Source organism: Balaenoptera acutorostrata, chromosome 10 (assembly GCF_949987535.1).
Source record: "Balaenoptera acutorostrata chromosome 10, mBalAcu1.1, whole genome shotgun sequence".
NCBI lineage: Eukaryota > Metazoa > Chordata > Mammalia > Artiodactyla > Balaenopteridae > Balaenoptera > Balaenoptera acutorostrata.
The window spans coordinates 40,690,669-40,717,681 of NC_080073.1; the positions used below are offsets into that span (position 1 = coordinate 40,690,669).

The 27,013-nt window shown below is 38.0% G+C and overlaps 1 protein-coding gene across 5 annotated transcripts in view; it reads left to right on the forward strand.

Annotated features, from left to right (window-relative positions):
• The window catches only part of SMARCC1 (SWI/SNF related, matrix associated, actin dependent regulator of chromatin subfamily c member 1), a 192,668-nt gene that overhangs the window by 68,312 nt on the left and 97,343 nt on the right, over positions 1-27,013 (forward strand). For all 5 annotated transcript variants that reach the window (XR_009009515.1, XM_057554908.1, XM_057554907.1 and 2 more), the window contains exons 9-14: positions 6,622-6,747; positions 8,767-8,888; positions 11,551-11,675; positions 15,899-15,958; positions 23,697-23,734; positions 26,490-26,611. Coding sequence is in view for 4 of the 5 variants with exons in the window: in XM_057554908.1 (XP_057410891.1) it covers positions 6,622-6,747; positions 8,767-8,888; positions 11,551-11,675; positions 15,899-15,958; positions 23,697-23,734; positions 26,490-26,611 (593 nt within the window). In the remaining variant the exon portion in view is untranslated. The remainder of the gene's footprint in view (positions 1-6,621; positions 6,748-8,766; positions 8,889-11,550; positions 11,676-15,898; positions 15,959-23,696; positions 23,735-26,489; positions 26,612-27,013) is intronic.

Consider the following 27,013-nt stretch of genomic DNA (forward strand, 5'->3'; position numbering starts at 1 on the left):
TAATAAAAGTTCTTTAAATGTTTAGAGTATATTGTAAATATTTAGTTGTATTTTTTAATTTAGTTATGGTGGGGTTTTTTTGTAGTTTTGTTTTGAATTGAAGTATAGTTGATTTACAGTGTTGTGCCAATCTCTGCTGTACAGCAGAGGGACCCAGTTATATACATAGAGACATTCTTTTCTTTTTTTAAAAATTTATTTATTTTTGGCTATGTTGGGTCTCCATTGCTGCACGCGGGCTTTCTCTAGTTGAGGCGAGCAGGGGATACTCTTCGTTGCGGTGTGTGGGCTTCTCATTGCGGTGGCTTCTCTTGTTGTGGAGCACAGGCTCTAGGCGCACAGGCTCAGTATTTGTGGCTTGCGGGCTCAGTAGTTGTGGCACGCGGGCTGTAGAGCGCAGGCTCAGTAGTTGCGGTGCACAAGCTTAGTTGCTTTGCGGCATGTGGGATCTTCCCAGACCAGGGCTCGAACCCGTGTCCCCTACATTGGCAGGCAGGTTCTTAACCGCTGTGCCACCAGGGAAGTCCGGGAAATGTTAAACTTTTAAAATCTGGCCTTTCTTTGTTAGAAATAAACTTTTTTACTTGACGTGTAGACTACAGAAAAATTTTTAACCATTTCTTTTTGTGTCTCCATGTATGGGTTACAAATAAGTGCTGAATCCTCATTTAGAGTGCCAGTGCAACAGTTGTTCCCTTGTGTGATGTTTCTGTGATTTTCACACCCACTCTCCCCCTGATTCCTGGGTATAATTTATTGGAATGACAAATTCTTATAAGGAATGAGGCAGCTGATAGCATTTCTTTGTCTTGTTTTTAGGAAAATAGAATGACTTTAAAAAAAACTATTTATTTATTTGGCTGCATTGGGTCTTCGTTGCTGCGCGCGGGCATTCTCTAGTTGTGGCGAGCGGGGGCCACTGTTCGTTGCAGTGTGCGTTCTTCTCATTGCAGTGGCTTCTCTTGTTGGGGAGCATGGGCTCCAGGCGAGCAGGCTTCAGTAGTTGTGGCGCATGGGCTCAGTAGTTGTGGCTCGTGGGCTCTAGGGCACAGGCTCAGTAGTTGTGGTGCACGGGCTTAGCTGCTCCACGGCATGTGGGATCTTCCCAGACCAGGGCTAGAACCCGTGTCCCCTGCATTGGCAGGCGGATTCTTAACCATGGGTCACCAAGGAAGTCCCTAGAATGACTTTTAAAGGGAAATGCAATAGCTAAAGAATGCCCACCCTGCAATAAAAGCAATTACAAATACTTTAAATCAGTGGTTTTCAAACTTTGTTGATCATGTATGTCCAAGAAAGCAAAATTAGGAACTACTTACTTTAAAAATATATATATATATATATATTTATTTATTTTATTTTTGGTTTTGTCGGGTCTTAGTTTTGGCATGTGGCATCTGTATTGCAACGTGTGGGATCTTTTGTTGCGACATGCGGGCTTCTCTCTAGTTGTGGCTCGCAAGCTCCAGAGCGCGTGGGTTCTGTAGTTGCGGCCTGCTGGCTCTCTAGTTGTGGCTCGCATGCTCAGTAGTTGCAGCGCACGGGGTTAGTTGCCCTGCAGCATGTAGGATCTTAGTTCCCTGACCAGGGATTGAACCCACATTCCCTGCATTGGAAGGTGGATTTTTAACCACTGGACCACCAGGGAAGTCCCCTACTTCGTTTTACGTTTGTTAAACATATAAAATTTTTCACTAGAAATTTAAATAGTTACTGAGTACATGGAATCTTTCATGTTTATTTATTTTTTTGCTTTTATGTTTGTATTTACAAACTAAATTTTAAAAATTTTTTTAACTTTTTAGTTTATATTGGAGTATAGCTGATTAACAATGTTGTGGTAGTTTCAGGTGCACAGCAAATGAGACTTAGCCATACATATATACATGTATTCATTCTCCCCCAGACTCCCCTCCCATCCAGGCTGCCACATAATATTGAGCAGAGTTCCCTGTGCTATACAATAGGTCCTTGTTGGTTATCCTTTTAAAATTAATTTATCATATTTAAATACTTTTTCTTAATGTATCCTATGAAGTCTAAATTCCAATTTGTGCTCACTGTTATCCATTTTAAGAATAAATGCATATGCTTTTCGTTAAAAGTCAAGTGTGTTATATACTTTATTTTTCTTCTTGAACCTGCATTTTTATTTTACCTTCAAGAGAATATAATCCTAGTATAATACTTTTTAATGCTTGAAGATCTTATCCCTGAAATCTAGAGAAAAGGAACTAACTAAGCATGTCTTTAGTCAGAATATTTGAACTGGAATTTTATTTTCTCTGTTATTGTATAAAACAATGCTTATGTATTGTTTTGTTGCTCTAGAGGAAATGTGATTGCTATGAGAAAGTTAGCACTTAATTTAAAATGTTAAATTGTGGATATTATTATTTATTAAATATGAATAATAAAACCAGATCACAGTTTTAAAAAACACCTGTGTACTTGCCACTCTCAAAAAAGAACATTACCATTACGTTTGAAACATTCCATGTTCATCCTTTGGCCTGCCCACTCAGAGCTAACCATTATTCTAAATGTTTGGCTTGTCTTTTTTATGTAGTTTTACCACACACACACACACACACACACACACACACACAAAACTACACAAATCCTGTTTTAGTTTTCACATTTAAAAAGCTTTAATATCAGTGTAATCATATTGTGTACTGTGGAGCGGCTAACCCCGTGTGCCACAACTACTGAGCCTGCGCTCTAGCGCCTGCGAGCCACAACTGCTGAGCCCACGTGCCACAACTACTGAAGCCCGCGTGCCTAGAGCCCGTGCTCCGCAACAAGAGAAGCCACTGCAATGAGAAACCCGCACACGGCAATGAAGAGTAGCCCCCGCTTGTCACAACTAGAGAAAGCCCCCACGCACAGCAACGAAGACCCAACTCAGCCAAAAATAAAAAATAAAATCAAATAAATAAATTTATTACAAAATAAAAATTAAAAAAATAGGTTTTCCTAGTAGCTTACCTTTTTGTTTTCTATCCCAAGGTCATCACGATATTGTCTTAAATCATCTTTAAAAATTCTTTAGTTTTGCCTTTCATATATAAAGATCTTTAATTTACCGGGAATTAATTTTTAAGCATGTTATGATGTAGGGAAAAAAAATTTTCCCCATATTCTGTTAGATCAGCTATAGTTTCAAGGTGGAAAAATATTGAAGCTGGATTTCTCTCCCCACTGATCCATGCCGTTTCTGTTAAAAGTAAATTTTTATGTATGTTGTGATTTGTTTCTTGGCTCTGTTATAAAGTTTTATTAGTTATTTGTTCTGACTTGAGTACTCCCACTTTTTTCTTCTTCAGGAGTCTTTTGGGTCTTTGCTGTTTTGTGTAAAGTTTAGAATCAGCTTGTTAAGGTCCATGTTAAACGAACTCATTGGGATTTTGATTGGAATTAAATTTAATCTGTAGAACAACTTGGAGAAAACTGACATCTTTACAATACTGAGCCTCTCAATTTGTGGAGGCAATTTATCTCCCAATTTATTTAGGTCTTTTATATCTTTCAGTAAAGTTGTATAATTTTCTTCACATTTCATTGATCATCTCAGAATAATCATATAGTAATTAAAGTATATTTTTGGAAAATTTTTTCTCTATTAAACCTCATATATGGAGTGTCAGTTGGGTAAAACTACTTTTCCTTTTACAGGGGTTGGCAAATTATAGCCACCTGTTTTTGTATATAAAATTGTATTAGATCACCACCAAACCCATTCATTTATGTATTTTCTGTGGCTGATTGCACACTATAGCAGCAGAGTTGAGTAGAGACAGAGAACATATGGCTTGCAAGCCTAAAATATTTAGTATCTGACCCCTTACCCGCCCCCCCCCCCCCCCAGTAAAAAGCATACCAATTCCTCCTATATTTGTGTTGTCCCTTTATGTTCAGGGAAGATGATTTTAAACAACAACAACAAAAACTACCTTTAAATGTAATCTGAGAGGTTATAACCAAACTATTCTCATTGAAAACTTGAAAAAAATGTGAACTGTGCTCTCTAATGTTAGAACTACTCAGTCTCCAGCATTGTCTAGCAGTTTCAAACATATATCTTTGTGTGTAGTCAAATCTAGACATCTGTCTAGTCAGAGTTAAGTTGTTACGTGGAAAAAAATGTTGATTAAAGGGATAAACTATATGACTTGTGAGCCATATAACATTGTAAAGTATTACGGAAGGAGTTTTAGAAACATACTGTGTTGAAGATCATAGTTGTCAGAAGTTTAGGACTGGGCTTGATAGCAGAGTTCACCATCGTATCATTTCATAGGTAAGGAAACTGGGTTACAGAACTTAGATAACTTTGCTGAAGGTTGCATAACCTATTATATTATTCTGACCCTAAGGTGTTTTTATGAGACAGGTAATAGAGCATAGTGGCATAAGAGCTTAGGCAGAACTCCGTGCAAAGCTTTGCCTCTTGGTAGGTAAGTAACTGGGCAGCTTGCTGACACTGTGTGCCCCAGTTTGCTGATTTGGAAAACTGGAGAGACTAACCTGCCTTGCTTAGCGGGATTAAACAAGATCATATTATATGTAAGGTGTTCAGCAGAGTGCCTGGCACAAATGATCATTAGTTGTCCATACTGTCCTAACATACTTTCTCAAGAGAATTCTCTCAAGGTCTTCTGGATAGTAAAGAATGTACAGTGTGAATATTCAGCTCTACTTTTAAAATATATACATACTTAGGAATAATTTGGAAAAGACTATTATGTTTTCGAATGCTGTGACATAAATTTTTCTGAATTAATTACTGAATTAAATTTTTCTGTAATTAATTACATCACTGAATTAATTTACCCTTTTCTTGAACATAGTCATGCCTTTAAATAGATTTTTTCTCTAATTAGCTTAAGGTTTCTCATGTGCTCTATTTATATCCTATTCTCATAATTTATACATATAGAAGTCTTTTCGAGTTACATTATTTAAGGTCTTGTATTCTCCTTGACGGGTATTAATTTTGTGTTTGTGTGTGTTACTGTGTAGCCCTAGTTTTGGGAGGAAAAGAGGCATGTAGTCAGGTCGATGTCATTCTTAAAGCAGTATATGATTCAGGCAATATCCTTAACAACCAATGTAGTAACGTTTCCTTTTTTTAGAATACAAGGGGGGAGCAGTGGGGAGCTTAGATTGACAAAATATTTTTATTGGCAAGTCCATATAGTCTCTTAGTGATTGCCATGTTGTAGGTTTTTACTTCTTGAAGACTTCATAGCTGTAGTTTCTGCTCTCTTTTGCTCTCTTTGCTCTCATGTTAGTATTTTAATGATTCTTGACTGGGCATGTTAATTGCAACACGCACACTGCAACACACACACACACTGCAACACACACACACACCACCCATGACTGAACAGCAGTCCCACACAGGAAAGAAGTCTAGTCCCCAATTCCAATTGTGCTCTCTTTGAGAAATACTGTTGAATAAATAGAAGTATTATATAGGCTAGGCCTGTGGTTTAAATATCTATATATATCTGTATCTACATGTGTATCTGTATAACATCCAGAGAACCCTTCCTTTTATTCTTAGAAACGTTAACAAAAAAAACACCAAAAATGAAAGAAGTGGCCATGTAAAGGACTGGAAAGAACCCCAAATCTGACTCTCACTTCTCCACCCTATCCCAACCTTGGCTGTCCCTGAAAGGCCTCTTTAGAGCACCATGTGTACTTGACAGGGCTGGGCAACATGTCAGTAAATGTCCTCTTTCATCATTTCTTAGAATGTTATCGAATGTATAAACCTAGAGACATTCCTTATGCCTAAAGCAATGATTTACTTTGGCCTTTTGCCTTTGAATGTTTCTGTCACTGATTTTTGTGAAGATGAAGATGCCATGATTAGTGAAATAAGCCAAATAGAGAAATACAAGTACTGCATGGTACCACTTATATGTGGAATCTTAAAGGAAAAAAAAAAAAAAGTCAAACTCCTAGAAACTGTAGAAAAGTGGTTGCCAGGGATTGGGGGGTAGGAGAAATAGGAAGCGGTTGGTAAAAGGTACCAATTTTCAGCTATAAGATAAATTAGGTCTGAGGAGCTAATGTCAAATGTGACAAAAGTTGATAACACTGTACTGTAAAGTTGAAATTTGCTAAGAGAGTAGACTTAAGTGTTCTCATGTGCACGCGCATGCACACGCACGCAAGATAAATATGTGAGGGGATGGATGTATTAACTCGCTGGGGGGGGGGTGAATCCTTTCACAATGTTTATGTATATCAAATCACAACGTACACCTTAAATATCTTACAGTTTTATTTTTCACTTACACCTAAATAAAGCTGAAATAAAGAAAAAAGATGACATGATTATCAAATTTCAGGGTCTTGGTTATCAAAGCCTCAGTCTACACAAAACCAGTCATGCTTTTTTTACTGTTTACTCAGTAAAAGACATGGAATAAAAATTAAAATAAGTTAAGTTGCCACTCATATGTCACTAATAGTCATATTTTTAAACTGTTCTATGCAGTTGAGGCTTTGAGTGTAATAAATCAGCTACTTTCATTTTGAATACTTTAAAAACTGTAGTGATTTATTATTTATGTAGATATTCATGCTTTGATGTGATTTTAGGTTCATGCAAAATGGATTTTGGACACTGATGTTTTCAATGAATGGATGAATGAGGAGGATTATGAGGTGGATGAGAACAGGAAGCCCGTGAGTTTGCGTCAGCGAATTTCAACAAAGAATGAAGAGGTATTTGGTTTGACACCATTTTTCTCACTTGGTGTTTTCTTCTTTCTTGGCCTGAATGTTATCAAATCTTCATTAATAAACTCTCAGCCATCAAGTGTATATAAAAGTTACAAAATGGCCATAACAACCATCTCAGGAGCTGGCATCCCCCAAAAAGGGGCATGAGAATCTCAGAGGGTCATTAAGATTTAAAGTGGCCCATGCAGTGTGCAAGGTAGTACAACTGATTTTGTTCTCTAGATCTGAGTATTAATTTTGTGAACTAAATGTCATTACAGGGTAATTTTAACTCTTTTTTCATTGGGGACACTTAAGATTTTTGCTTTTTGTTTTGTATTTTAGTTTTTGAAAAAATCTTTGAGACATATACTTTTAACCAATAATTTAGAAAGTGTAGTTCTTTCATACCTATTTTCAGCCCCGAGACTTTCTTACAAAAGTCTGTCACACACCATATATTCTTTATCTTTAAGAAAAAAATATTTAAAAACTGAGTCTTTTTCATGTCTTTTTATTTTTAGTTCATCCCTATTTGCTTTGGATATATTTTTTTTTTTTTTGCCTGCGTTGGGTCTTCGTTGCTGTGTGTGGGCTTTCTCTCATTGCGGCGAGTGGGGGCTATGCTTCATTGCAGCGCACAGGCTTCTCATTGTGGTGGCTTCTCTTGTTGCAGAGCACAGGCTCTAGGTGCGCTGGCTTCAGTAGTTGCAGTACACGGGCTCAGTAGTTGCGGCGCTCGGGCTGTAGAGTGCAGGCTCAGTAGTTGTGGCACACGAGCTTAATTGCTCCGCGGCATGTGGGATCTTCCTGGACCAGGCCTTGAACCCGTGTCCCTTGCATTGGCAGGCGGATTCTTAACCACGGCGCCACCAGGGAAGTCCCAATCATTAATTTTTTTTTTTTTAATAATATGTCTGGTTTTTTTTTTGGTTTTTTGTTTTTTAATTTATTATTTATTTATTTATTTATGGCTGTGTTGGGTCTTCGTTTCTGTGCGAGGGCTTTCTCTAGTTGCAGCAAGTAGGGGCCACTCTTCATCGCGGTGCGCGGGCCTCTCACTATTGAGGCCTCTCTTGTTGCGGAGCACAGGCTCCAGACGCGCAGGCTCAGTAATTATGGCTCACGGGCCCAGTTGCTCCGCGGCATGTGGGATCTTCCCAGACCAGGTCTCGAACCCGTGTCCCCTGCATTGGCAGGCAGATTCTCAACCACTGCGCCACCAGGGAAGCCCCCCAATCATTAATGTTTAATTGATGTTTTAATCTCTGATTCGTTTTTCAACCTCAGGTGCAATACTTTGGATCATTTTAGGTGTATTTTCTTTATTATGGTCTGTTTTATTAAATTGGTATTAAATTTATTATCTACAGGCTGACTTTTGTATATTGATGTATGGCCTGCAACTATGCTGAGCTCGTTTGTTAGCTCTAATAGTTTTTTTTGTGGATTCCTTGGGATTATCCATATATAAAATCATGTCATCTGCAAATAGGGATAGTTTTACGCCTGTGGGTTGACTTTTAAATCATAAATTGCAATCTTGTAAAATTTTACCTCTTTTGAGTCATTTTCTCTTATATTCCTTTTAATGATGAACTAGGAGTAGTTTCTGGTACATTTTCACAAGATCATTCAGCCAGTCTTTGTATTTCATTAATTTAATAGCATGTGTTTCATATTTTTCCAGTGGTTATTGAAAATGCTTTTCCCACCTGGGAACACAGAATTTGAACAGGAACAGTTTTTAGTTGTGAGGGGTTTGGGCATGTTTGTTTTATAGCATAGTTTGAATACCTGTGGGATGGTTCTAATATACCCATTGATGGTGCATCACTTGGAAGGTCAGGGAAAGTCTCCTGACTGCTTATGGTCCAGGATGCTTAATGTTGTGCCTTTCATTTCCTCTGAGCCATTGTTTTTGGTATTATCTTTGTGAAAACTCATCTTTGGACAAGGGTTTGTAGAAACTGAGGAGTCAGCAAAGCTAGCTGATATTTACTTCCATTTACTTCTTCCTAGCCAGTCAGAAGTCCAGAGAGAAGAGATAGAAAAGCATCAGCTAATGCTCGAAAGAGGAAACATTCACCTTCCCCTCCACCTCCCACACCGACAGAATCCCGGAAGAAGAGTGGGAAGAAAGGGTAAGAACTGCAACATGATTCAGAAGGCACTGAAACAGACTAAAGAACTTTGCAGATTTTTACATTTACATTGGATGTTTGTCTTACTTTGACTTGGTTGGAAGTCTTTGCTTTGATAGCTCATCTTGTTATGGGATGTTATCTGATGGGCATCTTATGTCATTTTTATACATTTCTATCTCCGAATAGAACGTTTTTTCTGTATCAATGTATGTATTGAGAAGTGTGACTGGTAAGGAATTTAAGAAATTATATTCACCAGAGTTACTGTCTTTCTCCAGTTTTACCACCTGTCCCATACATGATCCAAATGACTTATAGAGGAGTTGAACCTCTGTCTGCTCCATATTCTGCAAATTGCAGCAGTGTAGTGCCTTATTCAGTAAGTCACATTTGTACTTAGTGAATCTTGCTTGAGTGGAGATTTTGGTTTCTATTGAATAGGTTGTTGTGGGGATTAAGTGAGACTTTAAAGACCTTGCACAGTGCCTGGCCTGAAGTAGATACTTATAAATGGTAGACAATACATAATAATTTTATGATTATGTACTAAGTAGATAATTTCAGGGTTGTCTAGCTCAAAACATATTTTAGACTTTTTTTTTTTGATGTGGACCATTTTTAACGTCTTTATTGAATTTGTTACAATATTGCTTCTGTTTTATGTCTTTGGTTTTTTTGGCGGGGAGGCATGTGGGATCCTAGCTCCCCTACTAGGGATCGAACCCACACTCCCTGCATTGGAAGGCGAAGTCTTAACCACTGGACCACCAGGAAAGTCCCTCAAAATACATTTTAAGCAGTTTTTCAGAGGTTATAGTTTAGTTTTAGAAAATGACAGTTTGCAAAATTTATTCTTTTCATGTGGTAGTAAATTTCTCGATTTTCTGACTGTTATCAAGTAGATCTTTACAGTGCAGTCATCTTCTGTCTATCAGCTTCCTTTTGTGACTTTCTTCTCTCGCCAAATTTGCCTTTTGTTGCCCAGAACATGCCTTGAATCACGTTATTTCTTGAAGGTTAAGGTTACTTGAAGCATTCTTAACCATGCATAGAAGCTTTTAGGGAAGTTAAGAAACTCTTATTTAGTTTTATAAATAATATTAATGAGTCAGTTACAGTTATAAAAAGATTTTTGTTATTTTATCAAGTCACATGTACTGTGACATAAAAATTAAAACAACAAAATAGGTTTTTCTTGGGGATTATTGAGGGTAACCTTATCTCTTAAACTTGTATTCTGAAACTTACTGTTGATGTTTAGAGATTTCAGAGCTACCTGAGATCCTTGTAAAGAATATCATAACAACTTTTCCAAATGTTTCTGGGCCTGAAATAGATGCGCTACTCTCCCCTTTATGGGCTAAGATGGGCTGCCAGGACATGAGTTGTCCCAGAACCAAAATGTGATGTCTGGGATGCTCGCATTGGTGGCATTTAGCCTCTACTCTGAGTATAAACCCCACCAAATTTAGTTTCCCAAAATAAATGTGTGCGCGTCCTTTAATTGAATGCATCTGCCTTCTAATGAGCAGGACTTTGCTCATTTAAGTCTTCCCTTAGAATAGTCTATTTAACTAAAACATCTTGAAACCTGTTTTCCTAACGTTTGTTTTATTCATCTTCCTGCATCTTTTCTTCATTTTGAAGTATTTTACCTCCTTGCCACCTTTAGTTTCATAGGCTTAAAAAAAAATTGTCATGTAATTTTTATTAAACAAATTTTTTTACTTTGTATACCTTATTCTAACCTATGCCAACGTGTTGTCCCTCTAAAAAGAGAACTTGGAGCATTCTCTCAGCAGTGTGAGGACTCAGCAAGCTCTTCCTCCATTCTGCCTTCCTTGTCGGTGTATTCTAGATTACTACCCCAAAACGGGAAATTTTTTTTCTTAAGCTTTTATGCTTTTACTCATCATCCTGAAACACTGCCAACGTTTTAGTAAATTGTTACAGTTCTCTTTCTCTGAGTTGTATTTTTGTGGTCCTTGTATTCATTTCTTTGTATTGGTACACATCACATTATATGAGGTAGTTAATGATTTCTGTCTTGTATTCCCTGTAATTCCTCAAGGTAAGGAGTCATTCCATTCTTGTTTGAACTTTAATATGCTTTCTGGCATATGTTAGTTTTAAAAATAAATGTTGATTTGATTGAATTGGTGGTGAAAGAACAATGGCAATTTTTACAAAATACAAAAGTTAGTACCGTCCTAAGTGATTTTACTTTGCAGTTCCTGATGTTTGGATGATACAAAGAGCCAGGAAAATACGGAAAACCACAAAAAACCAAAAAGCAGTTATTTGTATGTATCTTTGAGAAAATTTCTTATGTAAGTGATTCTTTATGATCTGAGATAAAATATGTGCTGTATTTCCGTAGCAGATATTTTTTTTATTACACTAAGCACCTTTTAGGATACTGTCTGCAAATTTGTATTGCAGAATTTCTGTGGTCATTTCTTGTACCCTATAAGTTTCCTTTTCCTTTTGACTGGTTAGATGTAATTTGGGGAATGTATCTAATTTTTTTGATTTCTGTTTGTCCTTTAAGTGATTCTGAGCGTAGATTCTCTAACAGTGTAGTTAAAGCCTCTGAAATTGTTTGCTGTAAGTAGCTATCGTCAGTCTTGTTTGTGATTATGTATCTTTTATGTTTTAGCCAAGCTAGTCTTTATGGGAAGCGGAGAAGTCAGAAAGAGGAAGATGAGCAAGAAGATCTTACCAAGGACATGGAAGACCCAACACCTGTACCCAACATAGAGGAGGTGGTTCTTCCAAAAAATGGTTTGTATCCTTCTGCCTAGACTATGAGAGTGTTAGATGTGATTTAATTATTCTCAGCGGTGCCATGGGATGATTCACTTCTTGCTCTGTGTCTCCAGTTCTTAACTTTCAAATATTAATAGATTCCCCTTTTAAGGTTAACGTATGTGAAATTCCCTCTTTTCCTGTCTTTTGGTATACTTTTGCTATTTATCGGGAAAACACACTGTGATCAAAAAGTTCTCGAAATTTAGTAATGCTTTAAAGTTAATGGTTTTAAAATCCCAACAGAATCAATATACATATGAAAAAATGGAGTACGTATCTATGTACAATTTAACCTAATTAAATCAGTTATTGGGAGGCAGATGTTAGACGTTTTTAACTGTGATTGTGGATTTGTCTGTTTGTCCCTTTATTCCTGTTAAATTTTTTTCTTCCTGTATTTTCTTGTACTTTGAAGCTCTGCTGTTTAAGGGCATATACATCTAGATCATCGTGTTCTTCTGATGAATTGAGGCTTGTATCATGTCTCTAGGTGCCATAATAGTGCTTGTCTTGAAATCTAAGTTCTCTGATAATAATAAAGCCTCATCTCACCACATTCTTTTCATTAAATTTCTATGTTTTATTAGTCCCCACTGTACTTAAGACTTCAGCAGTCCTATAAATTTTTTCTTACATTTTATGTTTTCAATTTGTACCTCTCTGGCATTCTTTTACTTTCACCTTAATTATGTAAAGCATTGCTTTTAAACATCAATTTGTGGAGACTTAGTTCTTTCCCCCAATGTACACATTTTCTGTTTTTAATTGGAGTATGTATGTAGTCCACTTAAATGTAACATAATTATCTATATGTTTGGGTTTAAGTCTACAATCATGCTTTTTTCCCATTTGTCCCTCTCATTTCCTCTTTAGCTTTTAATGTTCTATTCTAGCCCCTCTATTTTCTTTTCTTTTCGAACTTATATGGTTTCTTTTATATATAGCATAGTTTTGTTTTTTTGGGGTTTTTTTGGCCATGCAGCATGGCATGTGGGATCCCAGTTCCCCAACCAGGGATCGAACCCATGCCCCCTGCATTGGAAGAGCAGTCTTAACCACTGGACTGCCAGGGAAGTCCCTATATATAGCATAGTTTTAAACTTCACAGAGCGTAAAAGTCACCATTTTAAAGTGTATTTTAATCACTCCAGTGGTTTTTAGTAAACTCACTATGTTGTGCAGTCATCACCACTGTCTTAATTCCAGATGTTTTCATCCCTGTGAAAAGAAACCCTATACTTATTAGGAGTTAGTCCAAATTATTCCCTTTCCCCATGTGTTGGCAACCACTATTCTACTTCCTGTCTGTATGGATTTTCTTATTCTCTATTTGCTTTTTAGCTATATTTTTCTTAGTGGTTGCTCTAAGGATTACAGTATATAATATATCCTTAATTTATCAAATCGATTTAGAATCATTGTTGTCTAGTTGAGATAAAAATGTATGAAATTTACCATAATATAATTTAACCTATGCCCTCTCCTGTCTTGTAATGTTTTCATGTATTTTACTTTGATGTGTGTTGTAATCCCTACAACATTTTTCTTTTTTGTTCTTTTTTAAGTAGTCATTTGTATTTTTAAGAAATGAAAAATATAGTCATCTATAATGTTAACATGAGTTTCTAAAAATCACTGTGTTATACAAAATTGGACAATAAAAACCACACAAATGGGCTTCCCTGGTGGCACAGTGGTTGAGAATCTGCCTGCCAATGCAGGGGACACGGGTTCGAGCCCTGGTCTGGGAAGATCCCACATGCCACGGAGCAACTAGGCCCGTGAGCCACAGCTACTGAGCCTGTGCGTCTGGAGCCTGTGCTCCGCAATGGGAGAGGCCGCGATAGTGAGAGGCCCGCGCACCGCGATGAAGAGTGGCCCCCACTCGCCACAACTAGAGAAAGCCCTCGCACAGAAACGAAGACCCAACACAGCCAAAAATAAAAATAAATAAAAAAAAAACCACACAAATATATTTTAAAGATCATATAGAAGAGAAAATTCACAAAGCCAATCAAAAGAATAATTTTAAATAAAAACTATGAAGGTGGTGATAGTCCTAAGAGATAACCATCTAAAACTGGGAAGCTATAATAATTAATGTAGTATGGTTTAGACACAAAAATGGCTGCATTCATCAGTGGAATAGAATGGCCAATTCAGGGACTTCTCTGGTGATCCAGTGGTAAAGAATCCACCTTCCAATGCAGGGGGCACGGGTTCTATCCCTTGTTGGGGAACTAAGATCCCACATGCTGCGGGGCAACTGAGCCCGTGCACCTCAACTAGAGAGCCCCAGTGCTGCAAACTACAGAGCCCATGCGTCCTGGAGCTTAAGCACAATTACAGAGCCCATGCACCCTGGAGCCAGCACACCACAACTAGAGAGAAGCCCTCGTGCCGCAACAAAGAGCCTTTGCACCCGCAACGAAAGATCCTGCATGCCGCAACAAAGACCCAACACAGCCAAAAAAAGAAAAAATAGAATGGGCAATTCAAACATAGATCCATATTTGTGAATAAATTAAAATTATTATGAATTTAGCAACACAAATAAATGGGAAAAGATCAAACTGTTCCACACGTCCTGTAAATTTTAGTATTCTTCATATATAAGAATTTAAACTTCAGGTGGATTAAAGTGCTCAATTTAAAAACAAAACTGTAGAGACTTCCCTGGTTGCGCAGTGGTTAAGAATCCACCTGCCAATGCAGGGGACACGGGTTTGAGCCCTGGTCCGGGAAGATCCCACATGCCGCGGAGCAGCTAAGCCCATGCGCCACAACTACTGAGCCTGCACTCTAGAGCCTGTGAGCCACAACTACTGAGCCTGCGTGCCACAACGTCTGAAGCCTGCGTGCCTAGAGCCTGTGCTCTGCAACAAGAGAAGCCACTGCAATGAGAAGCCCGCACACTGCAATGAAGAGTAGCCCCCACTCGCCGCAATTAGAGAAAGCCCGCGCGCAGCAACAAAGACCCAGCCTGGCCCCCAACACAGCCAAAAAATAAATAAATTAATTAATTTAAAAAAATAAAATAAAAACAAAACTGTAAAAGTAAATTTCCAAATACTAATGTACTTTAAACAAGTGTTAGTCTTAGAGAAAATATTCATTACCCATTTAACAAACAGAGAATTAAAACCCTAAATATGTATAAAGATTCTTAAACCTTACAGAATAAAGGACAAAGTATTATGTACTGGTAATTTTATTAAAAAACCTAGGATCAAAAAACGTATGAAAAGATGCTTAATCTCATATAACCAAGGATATGTAAATCATTAAAGTAACTTTTCATCCATGTGATTTTCAAAACTTAGAAAGTAGATGATTCCCAAAGTACAACTGTTTTGAGGAAGTGAGTACTCTCAGATGCTATTGATTGAAGTATAAATTGGTGAAGGCACTTAACACAATTTGCCTGTATCTATTAAATTTAAAAAACTGTACAATAACAGTTTTAATTTCATAATCCATATTAAGTAATTACATGCATGCATAAAGATAAGTATAAAAGAATGTTGATTACACAGTAATGAAAAATTGAAAATAAAGTTTCCATTGATATAGGGCTAGTTACCTCATGATCCACTCATGGACACAGAGTGTCTATTAAAAATGAAAGAGACGTAACTAAAAATACATGGGAAGATCACACAGGTGCACTGTTACAAAAGTAGAAAACTAAGTACAAAAGTAGAAAAGTAGAGTACTAAGGAAAAAAGCACAGTATGATAACTTTATATCTGTAAGATTTAAAAACCCTCAGAATGTTTTGAAGTCTACATAGATGTATAAAAGGTATTGGTTCTCCCTCAATTTGTCTGTCTTAATGAATGGCACAGAAATGGGAATCCACAAGTGCACAAAAAAACACAAAAAATACTTTTGGTAAAGGGGTTGAAAGGTTCTTTTCAGGGTTTACTCTCTGTATTTCTGTATTATTTGCTTTTATGATGAAAAAGATTGCTGCTTGTTTAATTAATTACAGAATATTGTCTGTTACATTAAGTGTTAATGTTTCTCAGCTGGGCTTGCGGTTTTTACATGAAGGTGAGTAGGTTTTGCACAAAGGTAAGTACTGAATGATGGTGGAGATGCAGTGAGAGTCGTGTAATTTTTAATCTCTATTCTGTTTTCTTAAAAACAAGTAGAACTTTCCCCCTAAAACATAATTTTTTTTTTCTTTCTAGTAAACCCAAAGAAAGATAGTGAAAATACACCTGTTAAAGGAGGAACTGTAGCAGATCTAGGTAAAAATCAGAAAATCTATACAGTTTTGTCTCTTGAATATGTCAGCTCCCTTGATAATCCTTTCTTTACTGAGAGATTTCAGTTGCTATGCTTTCTAGCACAGATATTATCTATGGCTATGTTAGTACCATTGTTGTTTAGTTTGCTACCATATTAGGAAATTTAATTTCTTATGATCCATTCTCTCCATTCTTACTGATCTGCCTCTCTCAGAGCGTAATGTTTTCCTGCAGACTAGCAAAGGTGGTAATATTATATCTAAATCAGAATATCTGAGTTTTAAAGAAACAGTTATAATTAGAGCACTTTCTATAACCTGCCTGAAGTATTTGTTTCACAACGTGTGCAGATTGATTTTGTGTCTTCAGAACAAAAATCTGTTGACTGTTAATACTTTGTAAGCAAACAGAAACTTTCCTTGGGACTTCCCTAATGGTCCAGTGGTTAAGACTCTGCTGTGCTCCCAATGCAGGGGGCCTGGGTTTGATCCCTGGTCAGGGAACTAGTTCCCACATGCATGCCGCAACTAAGAGTTCGCATACTGCAGCTAAGAGCCCACATGCCGCAACTAAGACCCGGTGCAGCCAAATAAATAAATATTTTAAAAAAGAGAAAATTTCCTTAACAGGATAAAATGAGAGTCACATCATCCTTTTACTCTATTTTCCAGTTATAGAGTACACTTTCACAAGTAAGGTCTAATTCTTGGATGTGCTTTGAGGGTAGTCACTTGTTCCAGTTTTTAAAAGTAAGGATAGTTTTAAACATCTTTGTTCCTGAAAGTTATATATATAATGATCTCACTTACTTTCTTCATTTGTAAAAATCAAAGGGGATCCTCGTGTTTTCAGTATATATTAAATTTATGAATTGATGGGATTTTAGACCTAATAGGGATTTTCAAGATCTCCTTATGTGGAAAATGAGACTTGTATTTCACTATGTCCTAGTCAAGTGAATTCTGTATTTCAGATAAACTGCTGTGATTCTTTTTTTTTTTTTTTTTTTTTCTGCTCTGATTCTTGATGGCAGACATGAGTGGGTGTTTGGAAGAGTTTGTCTACTTCATTTCACTAAATACATCCTGCTTTTTCTGGCATAAAGCCTGTCATTGTACATCAGTGGATGATTCTATTTTTGGTTATGTTGAAAGTAAAGCAGAAAATTGTCTTGATGACAGTTTATATAAAGGTGTTATTAGGTCAACAAAATAAACAATAAAAAGAGATACTGTCAAAATCCTATCGTAATTGTTTTTAACATTATTAATAGAATATGGATCTTTAATAACTAGTAGTAATTTTCATTTTCCATAAGTTTATATCACCTATTCTACAGCCATCACTTACCCACTGAATCAAAGGCCAAGAAAGCAAAAACTAACTATAAACAGTCTTTTGTTTTATATTCTTAATAATGTGAAAGGTAAAATATTGTTAAGACTTGAATACTCTTCACTGGGACAATTTGTTAAATAGAATGATAGTTTAAAGTTATATCCCGAAAAAGAATAATTCTGTAGTTTTAAGGGAGTGGACAATTGTCTTTTTAAAAGTGATGTGACTATTAGAGTATTTTTGTCGTAGATTTTATCAGAGGAGTCAAATTGAAGCCAATTTTAGGAAAAGGATGGGGTTCCAACTGGATTAAAAGTTTTAGTGCTGGGTATAGGAGATCTTCCCGTTGTATTTGTGAACAAGTTGAGGTCTCAATCAGGAGTGCTGTGGCTGTGGATGCTGCTGACCATAGCTGGAGAGTTTGGCTCTTTGCAATTTGAAATTGTTGTCCTGGCCTTTCATCCAGGGACCAACAGGCTTCCCATGTATCATGTAAGCATCTGACTTTCTGCGTTGGCTATAACCTGAACCATGCCAAGGGTGACTGATCCATCAACTGAGAATTATTGTTCAGAGTTGTTTGTTTTTTTAACTGATCCATATTTTGCCTTATATGCCACTGAGCCAAGTATACCCAGTCATTTCTTTCTTTTGTGAGATCTCTGGAAGGTCAAGATTCAGGGGCTGAGGTGAGAGTGTATTTGCCCATATCTAGAAGGAGGAAGAGAACATTTATTGAGTATTACCATCTAGGAGTCAGTATGAAGGGTGCCCCTCCTACTTTTGGATTATCAGAAGTCTATTTCCATTGGGTACCAAGCTCCTTCAGGGATGAAAATGTGTTAAACTAAAATGAAATAGTATAATTTGACCAGAGAGAGTGCAATCATTATATTGTACTACCACCATTTAGTGAGAAGTTGATTATCCTTTGGTTTACCAAGACCCAAAGGACAAAAAGTTCATTTTTGACGGCCTTACCCAGAATTCTTTCTGTTAGTCACTTCCTGAGAAAAAAATAGTCCCTCTGCAGAGTTGGATGACTCAGTGTTGGTAGTGCTGTAATTTACCGCACGTCTGCTTTTAGCGGATGTTTGTCTCTAACTTACAAATCAAGGAACGGTGTCCATCTTTATGTTATGTGAGTACCTGTCAGGTGTCATTCTACCTGTTTACGTTTCTCCATAAAACCGTGTTAGCCCCGATTCACTGATTAGGAAATAGAGACTGGAGGGTTTCAGTAACGTTCCTAAGTGTACAGCTATTAAGTGAGAGAGCACAGATTCAGATCTACGACAGTCTATCTGTAGTGCTAATGCTTTGTATCATTGCACTCTGCTCTTGTGTCCCGCTCATTTCTCTCAGCTTCTATTCATGCTCATAGTTTTGTGAAGTCATGGGGTACATCCGCACCTGAGGTTCTTTGATTTGGCTTCTTCCTCTCTGTGGAATGCTTGCTTTGTCCTTCTCTCAGGTTGCAGCTTAAATGTCACCTTTTCAGAGAGGCTTCCCTCTGTATTTGCTGTGAAGGGTCCACCCACCCAATTCCTCTCTGAAATATATTATTTTGTTTTTAGACTCTGTATAGCAGTTGTTGTTTTTTTAACATCTTTATTGGAGTATAATTGCTTTACAATGGTGTGTTAGCTTCTGCCTCGTAACAAAGTGAATCAGCTATACATACACACACATCCCCATATCCCCTCCCTCTTGCGTCTCCCACCCTCCCCATCCCACCACTCCAGGCGGTCACAAAGCACCAAGCTGATCTCCCTGTGCCATGCAGCCGCCCCCCACCAGCTATCTGTTTTACATTTGGTAGTGTATATATGTCCATGCCACTCTCCCACCTCGTCTAAGCCGACCCATCCCCCTCCCCATATCCCCAAGTCCACTCTCTAGTACGTCTGCGTCTCCATTCCCGTCTTGCCCCCAGGCTCTTCATGACCACCCTTTTTCCCTTTCTTAGATTACATACATATGTGTTAGCACATGCCATTTGTTTTTCTCTCTCTGACTTACTTCACTCTGTATGACAGACTCCAGGCCCATCCATCTCACCACAAACAACTCAATTTCGTGTCTTTTTATGGCCGAGCAATAATCTACGGTATATATGTGCCACATCCCCTCCATCCATTCATCTGTCGATGGACACCCGGTTGCCTTCATGTCCTGGCTACCGTAAATAGAGCTGCAGTGAACACTGTGGTACACGGCTCCCTTTGAACCATGGTTTTCTCAGGTATATGCCCAGTAGTGGGACCGCTGGGTCATATGGTAGCTCTATTTTTAGTTTTTTAAGGAACCTCCATACTGTTCTCCATAGTGGCTGCATCAATTGACATTCCCACCAACAGTGCAAGAGGGTTCCCTTTTCTCCACACCCTCTCCAGTATTCATTGTTTGTAGATTTTTTGATGATGGCCACTCTGACAGGTGTGAGATGGTATCTCATTGTAGTTTTGATTTGCATTTCTCTAATGATTAATGATGTTGAGCATTCTTTCATGTGTTTGTTGGCAATCTGCATATCTTCTTTGGAGAAATGTCTACCCAGGTCTTCTGTCCATTTTTGGATTGGGTTTGCCTTTTTGATATTGAGCTGCATGAGCTGCTTGTAAATTTCGGAGATTAATCCTTTGTCAGTTGCTTCATTTGCAAATATTTTCTCCCATTTTGAGGGTTGCCTTTTTGTCCTGTCTATGGTTTCCTTTGCTGTGCAAAAGCTTCTAAGCTTCATTAGGTCCCATTTGTTTATTTTTGTTTTTATTTCCGTCTCTCTAGGAGGTGGGTCAAAAAGGATCCAGCTGTGATCCATGTCACGGAGTGTTCCGCCTATGCCTTCCTCCAAGAGTTTAACAGTGTCTGGCCTTACATTTAGGTCTTCAATCCATTCGGAGTTTATTTTTGTGTATGGTGTTAGGGAGTGTTCCAATTTAATTCCTCCACGTGTAGCTGTCTAGTTTTCCCAGCACCACTCACCAAAGAGGCTGTCTTTTCGCCACTGTACACTCCCGCTTCCTTTATCAAAGATAAGGTGACCATATGTGCGTGGCTTTACCTCTGGGCCCTCCATCCTGCTCCACCGATCTACACCTCTGTCTTTGTGCCACCACCACACTGCCTCGATCACCGTAGCTCTGCAGCACAGTCTGAAGTCAGGGAGCCCGACTCCCCCAGCTCCACCTTTCTTTCTCAAGATTGCTTTGGCTATTCGGGGTCTCCTGTGCCTCCATACAAACCGTGAGATCCTTTGCTCCAGTTCTGTGAAAAACGCCAGTGGTAGTTTGATAGGTACTGCACCGAATCTGTAGATTGCCCTGGGCAGTATATTCACCCTCACAATGTTGATTCTTCCAATCCAAGAACATGGTATATCTCTCCATCTACCTGCATCATCTCCAGTTTCTCTCATCAGTGTCCCATAATTTTCTGCATACAGGTCCTTCGTCTCCCAAGGTAGGCTTACTCCCAGATATATCATTCTTTTTGTTGCAGTGGTAAATGGGAGTGTTTTCTCAATTTCACCTTCAGATTCCCCATCATTAGTGTATAGGAATGCAAGAGACTTTTGTGCATCAATTCTGCATCCTGCTACTTTACCAAATTCACCGATAAGCTCCAGTAGTTTTCTGGTAGCATCTCCAGGATTCTCTATGTATAGTATCATGTCATCTGCAAACAGCGACAGCTTCACTTCTTCTTTTCAAACTTGGATTCCTTTTATTTCTTTTTCTTCTCTGATTGCTGTGGCTAAAACCTCCAAAACTATGTTGAATAATAGTGGTGAGAGTGGGCAGCCTTGTCGTGTTCCTGATCTTAGTGGAAATGGTTTCAGTTTTTCACCATTGAGGACGTTGTTGGCTGTGGGTTTGTCACACATGGCCTTTATTATGTTGAGGTAGGTTCCCTCTATGCCCACTTTCTGGAGAGGTTCTATCCTAAATGGGTGCTGAAATTTGTCAAAAGCTTTTTCTGCATCTATTGAGATGATCATATGGTTTTTATTCTTCAGTTTGTTAATATGGTGTATCACATTGATTGATTTGCGTATATTGAAGAATCCTTGCATTCCTGGGATAAACCCCACCTGATCATGGTGTATGATCCTTTTAATGTGCTGTTGGATTCTGTTTGCTAGTATTTTGTTGAGGATTTTTGCATCTATGTTCATCAGTGATATTGGCCTGTAGTTTTCTTTCTTTGTGACATCCTTGTCTGGTTTTGGTATCAGGGTGATGGTGGCCTCATAGAATGAGCTCAGGAGTGTTCCTCCCTCTGTGTATAGCAGTTTTCAACATTTGATATCTTTTTGTTTGTTTATTTTCTCTTCCATCTCCTGCCACTCTTAACTGGAATATAAACTCCATAAAGACAGGGACTTTTTCTTGTTCATCATTGTGTCTTTAGCATTTTTAAAAAAAATAAATTTATTTGTTTATTTTATTTTATTTATTTTTGGCTGCACTGGGTCTTCATTGCTGCACGCGGGCTTTTCTCTAGTTGCAGCAAGCAGGGGCTACTCTTTGTTGTGTGCAGGCTTATTGCTGTGGCTTCTCTTGTTGCGGAGCATGGGCTATAGGTGCATGGTCTTCAGTAGTTGTGGCTCGCAGGCTGTAGAGCACAGGCTCAGTAGTTGTGACGCACGGGCTTAGTTGCTCTGCGACATGTGGGATCTTCCTGGACCAGGGCTCAAACCCATGTCTTCTGCATTGGCAGGCAGATTCTTAACCACTGGACCACCAGGGAAGCCCGTGTCCTTAGCACTTGGACGGTGGCTGGTGCATAAAATTTAGTTAAATGTTTGAAGGCTGGTTCCTTATAACCTGTTAAAATACTACTCATCTTCTTATATCCTCTAAAGTAGGGGTTGGCAAACTTTTCTAAAAAGGGCCAGATAGTAAATATTTTAGGCATTTTGGGCTATAAGGTCTAAGTTACAGCTAGTCAGCTTTGCCATTGTAATGCAGATACAGCCATTCATAATATATAAACAAATGATCACGGTTTATTCCAATAAAACTTTTATTTATAGACACTGAAATTTGAATTTCAATTAATTTTTGATATGTCATGATATATTTATTCTTCTATTGATTTTCTCTTTAACCATTTAAAAATAAAAAAATCATTCTTCACTTACAGGTGTGATAGGAATCCCCAAGACCATCCCCAGGTTTGGAGATTCTCTAGAAGGACTGATGGAACTCAGCATATAGTTGTACTTATGGCTGACACATATCACAGCAACATAGGAAGCATAAACAGATCATAAGGGGAAATAACACAGGCAGAGTCTGGGTGCAGGCTTCCTTACGCTCTCTCCCTTACGTGAGGGATCGCACAGAGTGCGCTCTTCCCACAGCAACACACATGCAGTGTTTCCACCTAGGGAAGCTTGTTTGAGATCAGTGTTTCTACTGGTAATGTAGGGTACCCTCTGCCTAACACATACCAGAATTTCAGGCTGCAGAAGTTTATCATAAGCTGCGTTGTGCACAGTCTAGGCACAGCGAACCACCCTTCTTATCAGTTAACTGTTGACTAGGAACACACTAAGAGTCAATTTCCCAGATTCCATACAAAAACAGGCAGTGGGCCTGATTTAGCTTGTAGGCTATAGATCCTGACCCCTGTCTAAGCAGTTTATTTAGTGCTTTTCAAATAGCAGATTCTTGGAAATATTTGTTTGAAGGAATAATGGAAAAAAATGGCTTCCTTGTGTTCTCTTTAAACTTTACAGTGCCTTAGTCACTGCCAAGGGTCATAATAATTATATAAAAAATAAAATGTTACAGGAACTTAACCATGTAATTATTTGTGCTGTAACCTCTTACCTTTTCCACTGTGGAACTTTTACTTTTCACTATGGAAGTCAGCTGCCTAGTTTAAATTATACATGGATTTGCCTTTGTTCTTTTGCAAGACTAACATTTAGGTCCTGTAGTCCCCTATCCTCAGAAGGTATTAACACTCTTGGCAGGACTTTGTCTGTAGGGATTGATTATCACCTCCTTCTTTACTCCTCATTCTTTACTCATTTCCTCTGGGATCCGAAATGTCATTACTTTGTTTCACTAAACCTCTGGAGGCAAGAGCCCAAACCAAGTTCCTTAACTATTATTAAGTAAGATCATGACTAAGATTGTAGCCCAAGTAGTATTTAATTATAAGTTCCCTATTGTTGGAGAATTTTAATGATTTGTGCTTTGAATTTTTACTCACCTCTATGCTTCTGTGTACAATTCTAATTTACTGAATTATTCAAGGTAAATTAGCTTTAATAATGCTGTTTCTTTCCTTTTCTCTGTCCAGTATCATTCCTTAAACCTTAAGGTTTCCAGGTAATCGAGAGAGCATTTACCTGTTAAATGAATTACGTGTTTTGATTTTGCAGATGAGCAGGATGAAGAAACAGTCACAACAGGAGGAAAGGTAATGATTTAGCTAGGCCTGGTGCAACAGTAACTCTAAGGGTCCTGTGTATCAAGCAGTAGAAACACTGATTTGGAAGTTTCCTTAGAAATATTCCATTTTGAGGTCCTTCTGATTTTTTAATTTCTTTTTAACACACCCCCAAAATAGTGTGTCTTTCTTGACCCACCCCCCAAATTTTATCAAGAGGAATTTGCCATTTTCCCAGGTAGTATTCCTCATATGCTATAGTTTCTGGTTCCATTACTCTCCTGGTTGCAAGTTAATAATCAGAGCTGCACAGTATTCCAGATGAGCAGGGACCGTGCCTCGCTTTGATTTTCTCACTCCCGTTTCTATTAGTGCAGCCCCAGCCCACAACTGATGTAGCCTTTGGTCATACTCTTCACCTTTTTTGAGCCTTAAAGTCAGCTACTTCCTGTTTCATCAGTTTTGCTGCGGAGACATGTCAATAATTAGGCTGTAGGATGGTGTTGGATTTTAGGCAAGGTTTTATTTCTCTTTAAATAAATGGCACCTTGTTTATTCAGGTTGTCATTTCTAACTGTGTTAAGATGTGTAACTAATTCTTCATCTCCTTGAAATAACTTCCTTAATGCTGAAAATGGTTAGTTCTTTTTTTTCTTTTTCAGTGAGTCAGAGAACTTCCCCCACAGTGACACTTATTGTTGTTTTTTACACAGTCATGAAATGAAAATATTCATGACCGGATTTCAAGGAAAAGTATTTCAAGAAACTCTTCTACAGATGGCTCTTCAGCTGAACTGTTCTTATGATTTTTTTCTTTAAAATCAAACTTCTTTATTCAAAGAGCTACTCATAAACATTTATGAATATTACATTTGTAAAAAGATATCATCTTTTAGAGTAGAAAGTATTGGGTGGCAATAAAGGAGGCCAAAATAGAAAACCAAAGAATTATGCCCCCCCCCCTTTTTTTTATGCCAAAGGTGGGAGTACTTTTGAAACTATGGACAAGTCTGTTATGTAACGTAAACCTAAGATGGTTAGAGGTGGTTACTCTAACACCAGTCCCATGATGTCATCCTGCTTCTTTCCTCACTGAGATGACTAAACTGTAGACTGTCAGCCTTTATTCATTTCAATACCAGCCTCTCCCTGGTTTTCCTGAATAAAGAAAATTTTCTGAATTGAATCACATTGAATTTGTAGAACCTATGCCACAAAAACAAATTAACCATGAGCATAGATTTTGCTAGCTTCCCTTGTTTGGGAAATAAAATTCCTTACCTTTGTCATCAATATTAACACATTTGTTTCAATATCATTTAAGTAACAACCAGAATTTCCTTGATGATTTCATGCATTAAATTTTTTTTTTTGGTATTCACTGATCTTAAGGAAACTACTGTCTTAAGTTTCTAGCAGTAACTGGATCCTCACCTAAAATAACACAGGAAATTTAGGTTGATTTAAGTTAAAGGTAGAAATTAAACTATGGAACCATTGTAAAAGAATATGATGCAAAATTTGACTGGTTTCTTAACAGAAAAGAATTTTATAAGATTAAAAACAGTAAAAACACCACAGATAAAAGGTTGATAGATAGAACTCTACACAGTTTGAAAATATCTGAATGTTAATAAGCTTATTTCCTGTAGTATTCTTTGTAAAAATGTTTAATCTGAAGTTAATTATGAAGAATCATTGTGATAAATAGAGATTGGTAGATGCTATACAAGCTGTCTGGTCTGGATTCTTCAAGAATTTTAATGTCATAAAATCTCCGCCAAAAAGGAGTCAGGGGTTAAAGGAGACATGAATATCATATATAATATGGACTCCTTGATCAGGTTTTGTATTGAGGAGAAAAATCTGTAAAGGACATTTATGGGACACTTGGATCCCCTTGAATATAAAGAGTATGTTAGATAATATTATTTGAAAGTAATTATTACTGGGGGAATTCCCTGGTGGTCCAGTGGTTCGGACTCCATGCTTTCACTGCTGTGGGCCTCGGTCGGGGAACTAAGATCCCACATGCAGCCAAAGAAAAAAAAGTAATTATTACTGTTTACTGGTAGCGTAAAAAATGTTCTTGTGTTTTGACCTAAAGCAATGCTTTTTGAAATTATTGTATTAGCAAAACCAGGTTTTTAGGTGGAATCATTTGCAAAACCTACATAAATGTGATAAAAGTCAGAACCAATTTTCATCAGTAAGAGTGGTTAAGAGTGTAGGCCCTCTAGCTGGGCTTTCTGGAGTTTTATCCTGTTTATGTCTTGTTAGCTCTGTGCATCATTTTCTCATCCACAAAAGAGATGATAAACAGTACCTGCTGTTATTGTGAGGAATAAGTGAGATATTGCACATATCGCTGTTGGCAGATACTTAGTACTCAGTCTTTGGGATTGGGGAAACCTTATCCTTATGTCTCAGTGTCCTTGTGTTACCTCCTTATAAATAAATTGAGAACTAGTAATTTAGATTTGTGATTCTAGGATTAGGTAAAACTAGACAAATAAGTAGCAAGCTATTGTGGAAAAAGTTTTGGGCTTTCTGAGTTGATTCCCTCATCTGTAAAAAGGAGGAATAAAATACGCTATCTCATCTGGACATCTTGTGAAGGTACCTTAAAAACTGTGAAAGGCTATTTTTACTTGAAATTTGTTCTCCTGGTCCTTGAAATTGGATCAGCTAGCTGCATTTTCTGTAACCTGCTACTAAAAGTTTGAAAGCTCTTCCATATCTCTCTGTAGTTCTCTTTCTCTGAACTTTGGCTTCTTTTCTATAGGAAGATGAAGATCCTGGCAAAGGTGATCAGAGTCGGTCAGTTGACCCTGGTGAAGATAATGTGACAGAGCAGACCAATCACATTATTATTCCTAGCTATGCATCGTGGTTTGATTATAACTGGTGAGTAGGTCGCTTACATCTGTGAACATGGTAATTAGGAGTGGGAAAACTTTCCTTGAAATTATATTGTGCTCAGAACTTCCCTGGTGGTGCAGTGGTTAAGGATCCGCCTGCCAGTGCAGGGGACACGGGTTCGATCCCTGGTCTGGGAAGATCCCACATGCCGTGGAGCAGCTAAGCCCGTGCACCACAACTACTGAGCCTGCGCTCTAGAGCCCACGAGCCACAACTACTGAGCCCACGCGTTGCAGCTACTGAAGCCTGCGTGCCTAGAGCCTGTGCTCCACAACAAGAGAAGCCACCTCAATGAGAAGCCCGTGCACCACAATGAAGAGTAGCCCCTGCTCTCCACAACTAGAGAAAGCCTGCACGCAGCAACGAAGACCCAGTGCAACCAAAAAT